The sequence below is a fragment of the Trichechus manatus genome, unplaced genomic scaffold (genome assembly GCF_000243295.1).
Source record: "Trichechus manatus latirostris isolate Lorelei unplaced genomic scaffold, TriManLat1.0 scaffold00037, whole genome shotgun sequence".
Taxonomy (NCBI): domain Eukaryota; kingdom Metazoa; phylum Chordata; class Mammalia; order Sirenia; family Trichechidae; genus Trichechus; species Trichechus manatus.
In genome coordinates, this window is record NW_004443973.1 from 1,252,725 (window position 1) to 1,270,800 (window position 18,076).

The 18,076-nt window shown below is 34.0% G+C and overlaps 1 protein-coding gene across 1 annotated transcript in view; it reads left to right on the plus strand.

Moving 5' to 3' along the window:
- The window catches only part of NCKAP1 (NCK associated protein 1), a 96,656-nt gene extending 79,019 nt beyond the window's left edge, over positions 1-17,637 (plus strand). The window contains exons 24-31 of the mRNA XM_004375445.2: positions 3,578-3,671; positions 7,278-7,360; positions 7,988-8,068; positions 9,776-9,869; positions 13,620-13,736; positions 14,362-14,471; positions 15,669-15,758; positions 16,704-17,637. Of these exons, the coding sequence (XP_004375502.1) occupies positions 3,578-3,671; positions 7,278-7,360; positions 7,988-8,068; positions 9,776-9,869; positions 13,620-13,736; positions 14,362-14,471; positions 15,669-15,758; positions 16,704-16,820 (786 nt within the window). The 3' untranslated portion in view covers positions 16,821-17,637. The remainder of the gene's footprint in view (positions 1-3,577; positions 3,672-7,277; positions 7,361-7,987; positions 8,069-9,775; positions 9,870-13,619; positions 13,737-14,361; positions 14,472-15,668; positions 15,759-16,703) is intronic.
- Positions 17,638-18,076: the final 439 nt, after the last annotated feature.

Consider the following 18,076-nt stretch of genomic DNA (forward strand, 5'->3'; position numbering starts at 1 on the left):
ATTTGTTCAAATTTTGTAGTTTGAATGTATTACTGTCCAAAAGTATAATACAAACAATATTATTAGGCTTATTGTATTTTCTTATTGTTAAGCAATCTTTTAATTTATCTTTAAGCTAGATGAAAAATATCTTTAGAATGCTTAGTGTTTCAGTGAAGACGTAAAGGAGCTGTAGCAACAGCATTTTAATTAATTTTTTTTTAGCCTGTTAGAAATAGCCCAATGGTAAACTAATTTTATGTTGAATGAGTCTGTGTTCAAAATTTCAGGATAGTATGACACACTCTGGAGACTGGTGGTGAAGTGGTTAAGAGCTCAGGCTGCTAACCAAAAGGTCAGCAATTCAAATCCGCCAGCCACTCCTTGGAAACCCTGGGGGGCAGTTCTACTCTGTCCTGTAGGGTCGCTGTGAGTTGGAATCGACTCGATGGCACACAGCAACAACAACAACGTGACACAGTCTTAAAGTCTAGTTACTAGGATAAGCCTCAGAGGGCAGATTAAATGCCACCGTATCTTATTTTAAAAATGGTATTCTCGGGATAGACACAGGCATATTGTGGTGCGAACAGTTAACATGCTCAGCTACTAATCAAGAAGTTGGAGAGTCGAGGCTGCGCAGAGGCACCTTGGAAAAAAATGACCTGGTGCTCTACTTCTGAAAAATATGCCATTGAAAACCCTATGGAGCACAGTTCTACTCTCACATACATGAGGTCACCATGAGTCAGATCGATGGCAACTGGAACCTTCGTCATTTAAGTGTCTTCAAAACAATCCTAAGGATTCAGTTTTCTGAAACTGCACAGTGCTTTACAATTCTCTTCTTAAAGATTCCTCTTAACAACCCCATAGTGTAATTCACATTTCTCTGGATTCAACTACTTGTGCATTGTTAGGAATTAGAGAAGGTATTTCTCAGCTTCCACATACTAGGACATACTTGCATATGTATTCTTGGTTTTTTTAATTACATAAAAAATCTTACAGGTCATAATGTAATGATGTTTCATATCAACAAGTTCAGTGTGTTGTACACTAGTTTGTCTCATTAAAGTAAATGTCAAATGTACTCATTCTGTCGGTGATGATTATGATTGTTTTGAGTTTTTTAGTGTCCTGTAAAATCTTTCTTTAGAATAACCTAATGTTTGAAATTACAAACACAAAATAACATGCAGATTTTCGATTCCAATATTGGTAGGCTATGTAACTCTGTTTCTCCTAAGGACAACTTAAAAAGCTGGAGAAATGTATAAAGGAATTCTTCTTAAGGAAGAGCTGAAAAGATAGTGAGATATTTCTAGCTAAGATTAGGAGAAGGTGGAAACTCGGAAACAAAAGTGTAACCCTGGAAGCCAGTTTTGACCTAAGGATATTTGCTGGTCCAAAGTAACATTTGTAAAATAGAGTCAAAGTTTTGGTAGCCTTGTTGTAGGGCAAGAGGAAACTCTGGTGGCGTAGTGGTTAAGAGCTACGGCTGCAAACCAAAAGGTTGGCAGTTCAGATCCACCAGGCACTCCTTGGAAACCCTATGGAGCAGTTCTAATCTGTCCTGTAAGGTCGCTATGAGTCAGAATCGACTCGATGGCAGCGGGTTTCGTTTTTTGGTAGGGCAAGGGGGTAAGTAGTCCAAATCCAAAGCCTACCCAAGGTGGGGAGTAGAAAGTCTACTTCAATTCCTTCCCACCCTCTTTATGTCAGAATCTCAAAGGGTTACACCTTCAGGGTAAGGGTGAACTGGAAATGATTCACTCCTCAGGATTTGCAGTGCTGTGTGTAAGTTTGGAGACCTCCCGGTTGATGTCTCTCCATAAGGTGGTGAAGAGAATTTGGGAATGTAACTACTTCCCATACAGGCACGTAATAATCCTCTTGTTTTCAGCATGAAGTCTTCCTTTCTGTGATACCTATTGCCTTTCCCAGGTCCAGAGGCATGAATTGGCTTTTTCTATATTGTAACCCCTCTGTAGAAATTTGCTAATCAGATTTCTCAGTCTGCTTATACTTGGCTCCAGTTTCCATATTCGAGAAATTTGTTCACATCTCTCATTTGTTTTTTCTACTGTTTCCTTTGTTTTTGTAGGTTTATAACTTTTTAATTTATTTTCCTTTCACTTCAGAGGTTTCTGGAAGGAGCAGAGTTTTAAACATATGTTTAGAATTCTGTACATTTAACCAGCACTTCCACATAGTTAACATACTTATTTGAGCATTTCTATAGGAAAAAATTTTTAAAGTAAGTCAAAAGGGATGAACATTTAAACTCTTTGATATTGCCAAATATCCCTCTAAAAAGATTTAGCTTACATTCTCACTAGCAGAGCATTTTAGTCATTTTGAAAGTAGAACATAAAATGTTTGGGGGGAATTAATAATATTTTAAAGATCATTCTGTAACTTCTTTGCTTTTATTTTTCTGTGTTTTTGTTTTTTATATTTAACCTTGCACATACTAAATATCATGTGCATGCATCTTTTTCTTTTACCTTAAAGATTACCTTAATTGTTTTGGTTGCTGTTTTAGGCTGAGGGCCCTTTTGTTTCAGAGTAAATTTGTATGTCAGAATAAAAAATGGAGAGCTTCTTTGTATTTGATGGTTGTAAATAAATCATGCATCAAACATAGTCAACACTATGCATAAGTGTACTTGTGGTAAAACATGTTCATTACTTTCTGGAGAAGAAAACAACCAGTCTTCTTTCCTGCTGAAATTCTTGGGGTGTGTCATTTGGGAATTGTGCCTGTTGAGTCAATTTGTCCATCTAATCCTGCCAAAAGAATTGTTTTGGCATTTTCCAGATCATTTCTTCTAGTTCTTCATGGGGTACTCAAAAGACTTTTATCAAATGCAATAGGAAATTTAAATTTGAGTTGTGTCAAGAATTTAGCACTTTGTTTTTAACAGGAAACCAAGTAGTTTTTTTTTTTTTTTTTAATACTCTGGATTTGTTTTACTTGATTAGCCTTCTCTCCCTTCCCTTATATAAAGAGAATTTCTCTTCCCATGTTTTCTGTGGTCCCTGAAAGAGAAGGCAGATAGTTGACATTTCCATTTTATAATTTGGGCTGGGAAACATTGCTGTTATATAATTCCCATCAAGTTGTACCACCCAAACAAATTATTTTCCCTCGGATTATATACGTCCAGTGCTGAACTCATTCTAAAGATATACTCCAGCCTGTCTTGGGCCAGCTTTAACGTTAGCAAGTTCTTTTTTGTTTTTGTTGGAATTTGTAGCCCTCCACGTCCAGCTGAATGTCTGCTTTTAATTATTGATGCTGTTCTTTGTCTAAACGTAAAATAAGCCTTTATTCTACTATTTTTATCTTATTACTTTTTCCTGAACTCCCTCTTATATTCACAAACTAAAGAAAAAGGTAAACCCTATCTGAATAATTTTAAGGTTTTTTTTTTTTTTAATTATTAAAGCAACAATAAAAATATACAGCAGATAGCATCTGGATTTCATGAACTGTGTTTCCTGTTTGCCAGATTGTAATTTCCAAGTGTGCCCTTATCTCATTAGCACGAGGAGGTGTGTGCCTAACCTAGGATCTTTTTTTTTCCCCTAGAAACTTGTGGTGGAGAATGTTGATGTGCTAACACAAATGAGGACCAGCTTTGACAAACCAGACCAGATGGCTGCACTGTTTAAAAGATTATCATGTGGGTAACTGATACTTTTTTTTAACATTAAAAAGACCTTGGCATTGAATATTTAGCTTTTGCTCTAAATTTGTAAACCTAAACATAAGTAGGAAATATGAAAAGTACTCTTTAGCCTATGAAGAGAACTAAAAAATTTTTTGCAGTTGAAAAATCTTTTAAACATATGGCTTGTTTCAAAATTTTTTTTTACCATACTTGTACTATATGGCAAATATTTAATAAATACTATCAATTAATTCTTGAACCCGTTAACTTTAATACAGTAAATCTACATTAATTTAATCTAAGGAGAATTTTTAATAACTTTTATAAATAGGTCTTTCTAAAAAATCAACTTTATTAAGGTACAGTTTACATATGATAAAATGCACACATTTAAGTTAATAGTGTGATATACTTTGGCAAATGTGTATACCTGTGTAACCATGACCCCAGTCAAGATACAGAACAGTTCCACCACCCCAGAAAGTTTCCTCATGTCCCTTAGTAGTCAGTCTCCCAACCCTTATCCCTAAACTCAGATAGCACCTGATCTGATTTTTATCACTGTCATATAAATGGAATTATATAGCATATACTCTTTTGTGTCTAGCTTCTTTCACTTAGCATAGATTCATCCTGATTGTTAAGTGAATTAGTAATTTTTATTCCTTTTTGTTGCTGAATAGTATTCCATTGCAGAAGTATACCCGTCCCTACAACTTTTAAAATTTCTTCTTCTTGTTGATTTTTTATGGGAGGCATATTGTGAAATAACAATAAATCATAAATATTTAGTGAAGTGTCTCTAGTCAGATAACTACTTCAGATACACTTGAGTTAGTTCATTTTATTTTATTTTGCTTTTTGTACTTGAACTGAAAGTTAAAATTAAAAATTATTTTTAAAGTTATACTTATTTGTTCATTTAAAAACTTGCCCAATATTAAAAAAAGTAAAATCTCAAATATTCTTTGTATATGAGAAAACAGGAAAGTTTATTTACCCAAATAATGTAATATTCTGAAGAAAATTAAAGCCATGTATGTATTTTACATACTTCTCCTTTGATATTTTTCTTTTAAGTGCTTTGCAGCCATATCAGATTTTACAAAACTGTAAAATGCTTTAGAGAATAAATATACCAGTGTACCTTACGCTGCTTTAAAAAATAAAAATTTATTAAGAATTATTATAAAAGTAAAATATACCAAAGATTGACTTGTGATTGTCAGGACTATAAAGGGAAAAAAATTAAGAGGGAGTTTTTTGAGTTGATAGAACTGTCCTATTTCCTGTTAGTGTTCATGGTGGTAAGAGAAATCTACACGTGTTAAAATTCATAAAATTTCATACACCAAAAAATAAAAAAGGTCAGTTTTACCGTATGGTACTTTCAAAAATAAAATTAAGAAAAGAGAAGAGTGACTTGGTAGCATTATAGGGAGGGGAGTGCATATAAGTACTTATTAGGAAATTATTTTAAAATCTCTACCTGATCTTTTTTTGTTCATTGTTTCACTATATAGTTATATATTCCAATCCTTTTTCATTTATTCTTATTTGTGGGTTTTTTTCCTTGTTTCTCCCATCTTTAATACTCATTTGACCACTGAACTTACCTTCCTACTAATAAACAACTTTTGACTCTCTAACATCTGATTAGAAACAATTCACCGTGATGTTCAATAACTTGTTTACTGTTACTTTAACTCTCTTATTCATGAATGGAATTAAAACACAAAAGGAATTTGTTAAAATTCCAAACAGAATTTGCAAGTTTTCAAAATAAATCATAGTCCTTTGTCTAGATTCTGCTTACTTCAGCTTTGCGTATGATAGTTAGTGGTGAGTTGGCCAAAATAAAAATCTGAATTGTTGAATCTTAATGACACATGTATATGATATTGGTCTTTAAATAGAGTTTACTAAATCTGCTCTAATATTAGGTCCTTGGGATGTTAATGGAAATTATGGGAGATGAGGGGAAATATTGTTGGTTAGATAGGTTTGGCAAAATAATCCATTAAGCAATAAGTTAAACAAAATTTTGTACAATGAAAATTCTCAAAACTTTTAATATTTACTGTTGTACATATTCAAGAGAAAGCTGTTTCCACAAATTTATTTGATTAAATTCTGGGTGACATCCTTTGGAAAGCGTGTACTTGTATCAGACTAATTATTCTCTGATTACTCACCTTCTTCTCTGCTATTCCTTATTCTGGGTGTGTTGTTACTGTTTTTTTTTTTTTTTTTCCTATTTGTTTTCTGACCTGAAATGCCCTTTTCTTTTTACTCCTCTATACCCACCTTGGGTGACATTTTCTCAGAGAAATCTTCCGTGAGCAATCTCATTTTTCTTCTTTCTCTGTATAGTAACAATTTCGTAGTCTCATTATTTGAATCACCATTTCATCGAACATCTGCTGGGTGTCAGGCACTTTGCCGAGTGCTACAGCTAGATGAAAAGATTAGTAAGACTGGTTCCAGCTCATGTGGAATCCATGACATATTTGTGCCTTATATCATTTTGTTAAGACTTCTATTTTAATTTTCATCACTTTTTAGCTTATACTGTGTATGTTTGTGTGTTTTAATAAAAGATGCTTATGGTAAAAAATTTGAGCAAACCATCCAAGAGAGAGAAAGTCAAAATAGTTCTCCCCATTCCTACTCCTCAGAGGTAACTACAGTTAACAGTTTTTGATACATCCTTCCAGAAATTTCCTGTGTACATATTAATATATGTATGTATGTAGATTTTTTTTCACACATAAATAGGATATATTTTCTTAATTTTGTTGACAGCCCGGTTAGACTGTTACTTGAGGTCTAGATTATTGTTCTGTTGATCTTTGTATTCTTATTGCATAGTACAATGCGTGGTATATGGAGGCTATTCAATAAATGTTTGTTTGGCTCTATAAAATATGAAGGTATTCACCCTTTCCAACCCTTATCTCCCTTGATTTTGTTAAATCCGTTTTTATATTGAATATGTAATAATTTTCAGAATAATACTTTCTAATCAAAATGTGGTTAAAGCAAATCCATTTGTGGTCTTCAGCAACCTGGTCCTACCAAAATTGCTTGTGATCTCAGTAGCCATTTTGTGTTTCTTGTCTCTCAAGACTTCAGCAGCTTCAGAATTTAGCATCTCCAATTTCCTGGGCCATTTGAAGATTTAACTTATGTTCACTCTGACCAGCTTCCTCTTTCTCCCTAGTGTCTGTTCTCCCTGTTACCTTCCCTTTCTGAAATAAGATTATACAAATGGCGACTTTTATGATGATTTCAAAATTCTGGAGGCCTGTCTAACCCATGTAAAAGAATACAGTTTACTCCATTTGAACTAAACTGTAATTACTTCAAAGGTAAAGTGGTTTAAATAATGTAAAAACCAAATGCGTTGCAGTTGAGTTGATTCTCACTGATAGTGACCTGTGGTTTAAATAAAAGTTGTCAGTACCTTTGCATCTTTAGTTATCTGTTGTAATCAAATTGCCATTAATAGTACCTTTTATCATGAGTGTACTTTATGACTTTAAATGTTCTCTCCAAGATTTAAGAATTCAATTCAAATTTTTTTCTTCTCTTCTCCTTTCCTTCCTTCAAATTTAGCCGTTGACAGTGTCTTGAAGAGGATGACAATAATTGGTGTAATTTTATCCTTCCGATCATTGGCACAAGAAGCACTGAGAGATGTAAGAAACCATCACAAGTATATTCCCTACATCCAAGTAATCCTTTTTAATTTCTCGGAAATTAAAAGTTACTCTTCAGTTTTACAGTTGGTATGGCATCATTAAAATTCCAGTTTTCCTAAACACCCCCCCCCGCAAAAAAAAAACCAAACCCATTGCCATTGAGTCAATTTAGACTCATAACGACCCTAGGGGACAGAGCAGAAGTGCCACATAGGGTTTCCAAAGCCTGTAAAGCATCTTTCTCCCTTGGAGTGGCTGGTGGGCTCAAACTGCTGACCTTTTGGTTAGCAGCCAAGTACTTAACCACTGCGCTAGCAGGCTCCTATTTAAATAAAATATAGTATATAAAAATTAGAGTTAATTGAACGTGTTTTTTGTTTTAGTAATATTAAAATTCAAGGGGTGTAACTTAACCTGAATATTGCACTACTTTTTCAACTTTACCAGTAATCATTAAAGAATTTTTTTCGTTTTGACTGTCCTTAGTTTGGCATTTGAATACATACCATTTGCACATGTCTTAGTACTTTAGAAAATCACGTGATTGAATGGTAACATTTTATAAATCTATGGATACCATTTAAAAGTAATTCTGATTAAGTTCTTATTTGTTCTCCTGCCTAGGTTTTATCCTACCACATTCCTTTTCTTGTAAGTTCAATTGAAGATTTTAAGGATCACATTCCAAGAGAAACTGATATGAAGGTAATAATATAACTTCTGTTTGGATTTTATGGTTTCTAAAATGAAATCATTCATTTACATATAAAATAAAAGGCCATAAAACCTAAACTACAATAAAATTTCTATTTTAGAGTGGTCAGTTAACATGCTTGCCTTTGAAAATTCATCTTTGAGAGTTCAGCACCAAGGTACTACCTAGGTGTTTTAGAATTCAGTCTCCCTGATCACCTATAGAAATATAAAATGGGTTGAAAACTGATCTTATTTTCCTTTAACTGATGATTGTTTATACAGATCATAAAGCAGAAATGAGAAAAAGATGTCTTTAAACAGAAAGACACATATAACAAAGTATTGAGTGTTAACAAAAATGTTGTGACTAGAGGCTTGCAGGAACCTAACTCTGTATTTCCCCTAGAAGAAGTGCTTCAGTATTTGTAGTTCAGTGTTCGTGGTGAGTTTATAGAATATAACTACTGTGAATAACAAGAATCAGCTGTATCTGTCTTTTATTATATCCATCTTAGTTGGGTATAAAGTGGCATCTCATTGTGGTTTTGATTTGCATTTCTCTGATGGCAAATGATGTTGAACATCTTCTCATGTTCTTATTGACTATTTGTATGTATCTTCGTTGGAGAAATACCTATTCAGATCCTTTGCCCATTTTTTAATTGGGTTGTTTGTCTTTTTATTTTTGAGTTATAAGTTCTTTAATATTCTAGATATAAACCCATTGTCAGATACATGAATTGCAGATATCTTCTGTCATTCTGTGGGTTGTCTTTTCATTTTCTTGATGGTGTCCTCTGAAGCACAGAACTTCTAATTTTGATGAAGTCTAATTTATCTGGTATTTTATTGCTTGTGCTTTTTGTGTCTTATCTAAGAAACCATTGCCTAACCCGAGGCCATTAAGATTTATGCCTACGTTTTCTTATAGTTTTAGCCCTAACATTTATGTGTGTAATCTATTTTGAGTTAATTTGTGTGTGTGATAAGAGAATAGGACCACAGACATGTATTTCTAGAGCTTAGTCCAAGGTATGCTTCCATTTATTATAAGCTGTAAAGTTTTACTTCGTATTTTATACTGAGGTTTTTTTGTTGTGTTAATAACCAGTTATGTCAGTAGCTTTTAACTGAGATATTGGTCCATCTTAATGTCTTGAATACTTGCAATCTGTGTGTGGTACAAAAAATTATATTAATCATTAGAAATTCCTTTATCACATTTTTTTTTAAACCAGTATTCCATAAAGAACCTATTATAATAAGTAACCTACCATATTCATAGATGTGATTTGAGTAGGCATTGAACCACTATAATTTTTCCTAAAGAACTTATGGACCTAAATATCAGTTTAGTAATTTTGATTCACTTTCATTCATTTATTCATCTTTTTTGGCTTGATATTTTATAGCCATGCTTCTAAGAAAAATAATTATTTTTAGAATGGTTCTGTTGGAATTTGCCACAAAAAGTATTACAGATTTTGTTTGGCATAACAGTAGGACGCTATAACCAGCAGCACATCACAAAATACTAAACTGGCTTGTTCAGTGTAGATTAGTTACTCTATAGTTCCTGCTTCATCTAAGTTTCTGAAATTCCCTAGTGTTCTTGTAGGCAGACTCTTAATTTAGGCAGTAAACCTTTTCTTACTTAAGTTCAGTTCCTCAGAAATTTGTTTGATTTTTTACTCTGTAATTCTTATATTTTGTCAGGTTGCAATGAATGTGTATGAGTTATCGTCAGCTGCTGGATTACCTTGTGAGATTGATCCTGCCTTGGTAGTAGCTCTCTCCTCACAAAAATCAGGTAAAAATGCGCTGGTACATATATAGAACTCTTGTTAAAATTACCAGAGCACACAGATGGGTATGATACTCATCCATTTATTTGAGTGCCAGCTTTTTAAGCATTGCTTTTGATGGTTGGAGTGTATCAGTGAGGAAAAGATAAAAATCCCTGACTTCTGGGGCTTATGTTATAACTTAGTCATCAAACACACACACAAGGAAAAAACCTGTTACCGTCGAGTCGATTCCGACTCATAGCGACCCTATATAACAGAGTTGAACTGCCCCATAGGGTTTCCAAGGAGCAGCTGGTGGATTCGAACTGCTGACCTTTTGGTTAGCAGCCAAGCTATTAACGACTGCGCCACCAGGGCTCCTACTTAGTCATCGTACAGATGATGTTTAAGCCATGATATTCTCAAGGCCGTTAGTGTAGAAGCAGAAGTGAAGACGATTATGATCTGAGCCTGGGGCCACTCCAGAGGGCTTAGAGAGAAGAGGAATCACCAAAAAGTAACTGAGAAGGAAGGACCAATGAAGTAGAGGAAAAAACAGGAAGAAGTATCTTCTAGGAGGCCAAATGAAGAAGGAATGACCAGCTATGTGGAGTTTATAAGTGATGCCGACAAGATCAATGAAGAAAATACATATAAAAAACTCTCTAAAAGCGTTTTGTCGTAAATGGTTGCAAAGAAAATTACATTAGTTGGATTCAGGAGTAAAATTAAAAGAAGGATTTTTAAAATGATATAGCCACTGTGGAAAACAGTTCGGCAGTTCCTCAAAAAGTTATACGTAGAACTACAGTATGACCCAGCAATTCCACTTTTAGGTAGATACCCAAGAGACTCGAAAGTAGTGATGCAGACAGACACGTGTACACCAGTGTTCATTGCAGCACTATTGGTAATAGCCAAAAGGTGGAAACAATCTAATGTCCATCGATAGATAAGTGGATGAACAAAATGTGGTGTATACATACAATGCAATGTTACTCAGGCATAAAGAGAAATGAAGTCCTGATACATGCTACAACATGGATAAACCTTGAAAACATGCTACGTGAAATAAGTCAGGCACAAAGGGACAAATACATTATCTCATTTTATGAAATAACAATAATAGGCAAATGTATAAAGACCAAAGTTTATTAGTGATTACCAGGGGTTAAAGGGAGGAGAAAAGGGTGAGTCACTGTTTAGGAAGTATTGAGTTTCTGTTTATGGTGATGGGAAATTTGGCAGTGATTATGAGTGATGGGCTGTACAACATGATTAATGTAACTGATATTACTAAATTGTACACCTGAAAAATGTTAAAACTGTCAAATGCTGTTGTATATATTTTTACAACAATTTTTTTAAAAAGGATTTGTTTATGCTGGAAATAACAGCATTTGTATGCTGATGGAGTTGATCCAGTAGATAGCAAAAAATATTGATATCTAGAAAAGGGTATGCTGTTTTATTTTAGTTTTTATTGTACTTTAGATGAAGGTTTACAGAACAAACTAGCTTCCCATTAAACAGTTAGTACACATATTGTTTCATGACACTGGTTAACAAGCCCACAACATGTCATCATTCTCCCTTTCCGACCTTGTGTTCCCTATTATCAGCTTTTCTGTCCGCTTCTGCCCTCTAGTCCTTTCGCCTGGGCTGGTGTGCCCCTTTAGTCTTGTTTTGTTTTATGGGCTTATCTAATCTTTGGCTAAAGGGTGAACCTCAGGAGTGACTTCATTACTGAGCTAAAAGGATGTCCGGGGGCCGTACTCTTAGGGTTTCTCCAGTCTCTGTCAGGACAGTAAGTCTGGTCTTTTTTTGTGAGTTAGAATTTTATTCTACGTTTTTCTCTGGCTCTGTCCAGGACCCTCTGTTGTGATACCTGTCAGGCAGTCTGGTGGTAGCCAGGTACCATCTAGGTGTACTGGACTCAGTCTAGTGGAGGCTGTGGTAGTTGTGGTCCATTAGTCCTTTGGACTAATATTTCTCTTGTGTCTTTAGTTTTTTTCATTCTCCCTTGCTCCCCAAGGGGTGAGACCAGTGGAGTATCTTAGATGGCCGCTTACAGGCTTTTAAGACCCTAAGGGTGTCCTATTTTAAATGGACTACAGCCACTCAAAGGATTTCATTTTACTTGGAACCACAATTAACGCCCATGGAAACAGCAGTCAAGAAATCAAATGACGTATTACATTGGGCAAATCTGCTACAAAAGACCTCTTTTAAGTGTTAAAAAGCAAAGATGTCACTTTGAGGACTAAGGTGTGCCTGACCCAAGCCATGGTATTTTCAGTCATCTTCTATGTGTGAGAAAGCTGGACAATGAATAAGGAAAACCCAAGAAGATTTGATGTTTTTGAATTATGATGTTGGCAAAGAATATTGAATTTACCATGGACTGCCAGAGGAACGAACAAATCCGCCGTAGAAGTACAACCAGAGAGCTCCTTGGAAGTGGGGATGGCGAGACTTCGTCTCATTTGGACGTGTTATCAGGAGGGACCAGTCCTTAGAGAAGGACATCATGCATGGTAAAGTAGAGGGTCGTCAAAAAAGAGGAAGACCCTCAACGAGATGGGTTGACACAATAGCTGTAACAACGAGCTGAAACACAGCAACAATTGTAAAGATGGCATGGGACCAGGCAGTGTTTCGTCCTGTTATACATAGGGTAGCTGTGAGTCGAAACTGACTCAGTGATGCCTAACAACAGAACTACTCAACCATAAAGAGTCTGCATTATTTTATAATATTGGACATTTATAAATTTTTTAAACTAGCTCTTTGAAATGCAGTATCCAAAATGCTCTAGATATTTCTGAATTTGTGTTCAAAATACATAACATTTCATCTGCTTCTGGTACCAAAATAGCCCCCACCCACTGCAGTAGGATGGTGTTTGACTAAATTTATCAGTTCTTTTTTTATTTAATGTTGCATTTTGTTTCCTCTTTCATACAGTATGTTAATTAAAGTCCATGGATAATATTATCACTGTTACTTGATTTGCTAGCATTATATTTGATATAGTCAGCCAAATTTTTAAAGCATATTCTAGACGTTTTCTTATGTTCACTTCTTATCTGTGGTATGAATAATAGGATAACTAGAAGTTCAGGGGCACCAGATAAAAAATTAAGTGCCTAAATAACCCACAATTTGAGTATGCATTACAATAAATATTTTGGAAGGATTATATGTTACGAGCTTTAGGGCAGTGCTTGATATTTTCATTTATGATTGATTCTTATGTCTAAAATAGAGAGGTTGGAAATCCGTTCCTCTTTCCACCTTTGTATCTTTAAGTAGTAAATTTCAAATCACGTATTATTTCAGGGAAAAAAATTTAAGGATTTTTTTGTGTGTGGTTTTGCAGAGTAATTATATGAGATAATAACTTTTCTGAATTGTAGTAGATAGAATTTTCTTGTAAAATAATAATCAGTTTCTAATTAGGAAATTAGGGATTTTAAGATCCCAATTATCCTAAATTATTTTACTCCCTAATCTTACATTTAAAAAAAAAAAAATTGCCTTTCTGTTTTATTAGAGGCCCTTAAAATATGCCTGAGTAGTTGAAAATAGTCAGTAGTAGTGTCTGTTGTTTCTACTTTATTCTGTATTTCTCCTAGCAAAATTGTAATCAGTTCTGTAGTGTCCCGGTGAAATATACAAAGTAAAAATTTGTTTTGTCTGGTTTAGATTATCAACTCTTAATCTAATTTTGAAGAAATACCTTGGTTTTATTCTTAATTTTTCTCTCTTAGAAAACATTAGCCCAGAAGAAGAATATAAAATTGCCTGCCTCCTCATGGTCTTTGTGGCAGTTTCTTTGCCAACACTGGCTAGTAATGTGATGTCTCAGTACAGCCCTGCTATAGAAGGTAATAGTGGTTTCAAATTATTTTGGCAGTGGAAAATTTTTCTCTTCATGTAATTGATTTTTTTTTTTAAATAACACAATGTGTTTTAAGTTTTCCCAGTGACTAGCTGTGTGATCTTGGGTAGTCTTATTTCTCTTCCTCTAAGCTCCAATGAACTGATATCTGAAATGTGCGTGTATGAGTGCACATGTGCCTGAATGTATGCATGGCAGAGGAAATGAGGGAAGAGCTCACTTTTAGGATTTTTTTAAGGATTGAATGATTTAATATGTTTGTAAAGGAGCTAAGAGTTTTTTTTTTTTCTTTTACGTTCGCAAGACATTATAAAACTTATGTGTGATTTCATTTAGGGGTTTTTGAAAATACTGACTTGTTTAATACAGGTATGATAATTTGTTGCTCTCTTGCTACACTATTTTTAAGCAAAAGGACCAAATTACAACTCTAGCAGTTTGGCTGTAGGCCTTGAAAGTGAAAGGAGATCAGTGCAGTCATGCCTCCAGCCTGCTTTTAATCATGCTACTATTTAGGTAGATTGTGAGGTCACTAAGGGTTTGCGTTCTGTGCATTATTTGATAGTGTGGGATTGCACAAAAACCACACAAACCTATTTGCGCTTTCTCAGGGCACTGCAACAATATACATTGCTTGGCCAAAGCCATCAACCAGATCGCAGCAGCTTTGTTTACAATTCACAAAGGGAGCATTGAAGACCGTCTTAAAGAATTTCTGGCGGTACGTATAATCAAGTAGCAAAACTCATGACATTTTTTTCAAGATGATTAAAAATCATGACTACCAGATGTAACAAATTCTTTTTATTCTTACCTTTTATTTAGTGTCCTCTAATGGCATTCTTTTTTCAGGCATATGAATTTCATTCTCTGTTTAGTAGTTAATCATTTGTTTTTTGAAGGAAGAACAGGTGAAAGTAAAGCATTAAAATCAAGGAGCAGCCAGTTTAACATTTTTTCCCTTGGACTCAGAAGTCTCTATGCTTTCTAAAACTCTGCAACGTGATCTTTTTCTTTAAGCTGATGTTTGGATGGCCCTAGAAATTTGCCAAGGGTTTTGAGGAAGGGGAAAAAAAGAAAAGGCAGGGGGAAGGCTGGAAGGGAGATGACAGTTGAGGCAAAGAGAGAGTGTTCCCTCTAAAAAGATATATTTTGCTTGTTTGTTTATTTATTTGAAGGGAGACTACTAATGGTGGCAAACTCAAAAGTAAGACTCCTACTCACTACCAAGAGAGATTGGTGCTAAATGTAGCCTCACGAGTGTGGCTCTTAGTTTCTGTGTCAGCATAGCTCTTTCCTCTGTCAATATACCATTTTTCCATATTTTATTTAAAGGTAAGGTGCACCCTGGTATAATGAACATTAGAATTTTGCTTATAATTCCCCTTAGCTTTAAAAAAATTTTTTTTTTTTTAATTTTAAAGCAAATTATAGTACTAACTTGAGGATAAAATAACTTGTATTTAAAGAAAACAGTATTAGGATTTAATTATTTTTTTAAATTAACATTTACTTCATTCAGGGCTAAATGTCTTCATCTTACAGTGTTCCCATTAATTTGAACTCAGTGTGAAATTTTTTCTTTGGAAACTAAGAAATATAGTTTCACAGATATTGGGAAGAGAGAAAATAACTTGAATTGTTTAAAGAATGCTAAAAAACATTTTTAAAAGACCAACAGGAATATTTGATTACGTTTATTATCTTTATGTTTGCAGATACCTTAATAGCTCTGTAAATAATTGTTTGAATGCAAAGTACCATCTAAGCGCACCTTATTTAAATTATTTAATTGCCTATTATATATAGCACCGAATGATTGAAATGTGTTGCAAGTTGAAGAATACTGAAAATGAACATAACTGATGAACATTTCATTTTAAAAGAAACTTACTTAAAATGTGTGTGTATTTTAAAGCTTGCATCCTCCAGTCTTTTAAAAATTGGCCAGGAGACAGATAAAACTACAACAAGAAATAGAGAATCTGTTTATTTACTGCTCGATATGGTAAGTCTTATTTTAATTTTTATTAAAAACACAAAAGTTTGTTACTCCTGATAGTCGTCTCTTGGTATTTTAGTGATCGAATAACAGGAAGAGCTGATAGTACTATTTTGATCCTTTGTGTTTACTTCACCTAAGCTGCACTCTTTCTAAAAATTGCTGAAAAGATTTATATCACTCATATTTACCATTATGGTAATAATATCAGAGCACAACAAAATAAAAGATGAGCATTACCTATAGAGTATTTTTTATGGACAGTTCTTTCTCTCAGTCTGTTGACAAACACTTGGACCTTATATTTCCCTAGTGTATCAGTTTCAGCTCTCTTCCATTTTTCCGAGTTCTGTCTATCTTGACTCCATTTCACCCATCTAATAACATTTTTTAGAATTTTCGACTCCAAGTCACTTCCTTCTCTCCAGTGTCCATGAACTGGCTATGTTTATTTCTACCCTATGGCTTTTCCCTCACTTAAAATAATTTCCCTTACCTGGAGAGATCTTTGTCTGCCCTAATAACTCAGCACTTCCTATAGCTCAAATTTTTCCTGATTACTCTGGCTTACATTAATTTTTCTTTTTTTTTTTTTTTAAAACTCCTCTAGGACTTTATAAAGCTTTCCACTTGGTTATAGTTGGTCTTATGGCTGATGTTACTTTCTAGCTGAGTCTTGAGTCCCCAGCTAGACTTCTGTGTTTAATATATTGTTGAGGACAATGGAAGTGCTTAGTATGTTTCTGTTGATTAATTGATTTAACTGAAAAGTAGTACTTTATTTAACTTTTTTATAGAATACACAGTAGGACATTTACATTTCAGATTTTAAAGTAAAAGGAAAGTAATTTGTTTCTAATAAGAGCAGTACAGAAACTATGTGTACTCGTTGTCAATGAATGTTCCCATTATGAGTAACTTGAATTCTGAAGCATTTTTGGAATTTTTCAGATTGTACAGGAATCCCCATTCCTAACAATGGATCTTTTGGAATCTTGTTTTCCTTATGTCTTGCTGAGAAATGCATACCATGCTGTCTACAAACAAAGTGTTACAGCCTCTGGGTAAAATATCTACTATCGAAGACAAGCACGCATTTTTGTTGCCTCGATTTTACCTGTAAACTGTGCAACTGTTTTACCTTAAGGCCTGAAAAACAGTTTTGTGGGTTATAAATTTCTTTCATACAGTTGTATTTTCTGATCATCAGTTTCTTAATATGGTTGTACTACAATAAAAACCTGGTTGATTTAGGTTGCACATTCACTGAATTCACGGAAATCATTCCTATAATTTAGAGTATCATTTGTTTTAAAAACATACATTGTCTATATGTTTTTGAAATTTGATAATGAAAAAAAAAAACTTTGCTTGTTTATTTCTGAAAAATAACTGTATTTAGTGATTATTTTAGATAGCGATATAGCATTCCTCTGTGTGTAAATTATTCCATATAGGGAAGAGTTCTGATCTGTACCTATGGTTCTTATTAAAAGCGAAACTGGGTGTCCATTTCTGTGATGTTATGAATACGTTTCTACTTTTTCCTTATTTTGAAACATTTGCCAAACTAAATACTATAACACTGTATAACATTAAAAATGTTAAAGAACTGCTCAGCATTAGAAGCAGACCATGTCCTAAAATTCTGAAACAGCAGCATATATTGTTGCTTGTATAAAGCTTAGTGATAATTTTTAGACTAACTTCCATGGTGCCCTATTGGCATTAGCACTCTCATTGTACCCTGCTGTATAATAAACAATCTTAGACATAATCAACTGTTGATACAAATGTTAGTCCCTAACCACTTTTTATATGTTTTAAATTTTTGAAATTCGAGTGTACCTGCCATAACATAAAATAAACACTAGACTGTATCACATTTTGAATGACTTCTTTAATTTGGGATCCTCAGAAATTGATTCAGTAATATGAAAGTTTTAGGACTGTCTAAGTACAGCATTCTATGCCATATCAAATATTACAGGATTCATTCAAATGTTTTAGAAAACATACCACTGGAAAATAGATTAAAATTAGTAAAATTACAAATTTTTTTTAAAAACTAAAAGGTAAGATTTGTGGGCCATCAGCTTGCTAATTGTACCTGTAACCAAATGGACGAAGTTACTTGAACGAGTGAAAAGAACTGAATGATCATGGAGCTAGTGAGAATGTTGTTGCAAACTACTACAGCAGTCAGTAATGAATAGGAGAGACATAAAGGGCCTATTGCTTGTAAATTGGCATGGAGGGCAGAACAGCTAATTTCGTTTGAAAACTAACCAGATGTTTTACTGTTTGATTGGCATTGTAAAGAC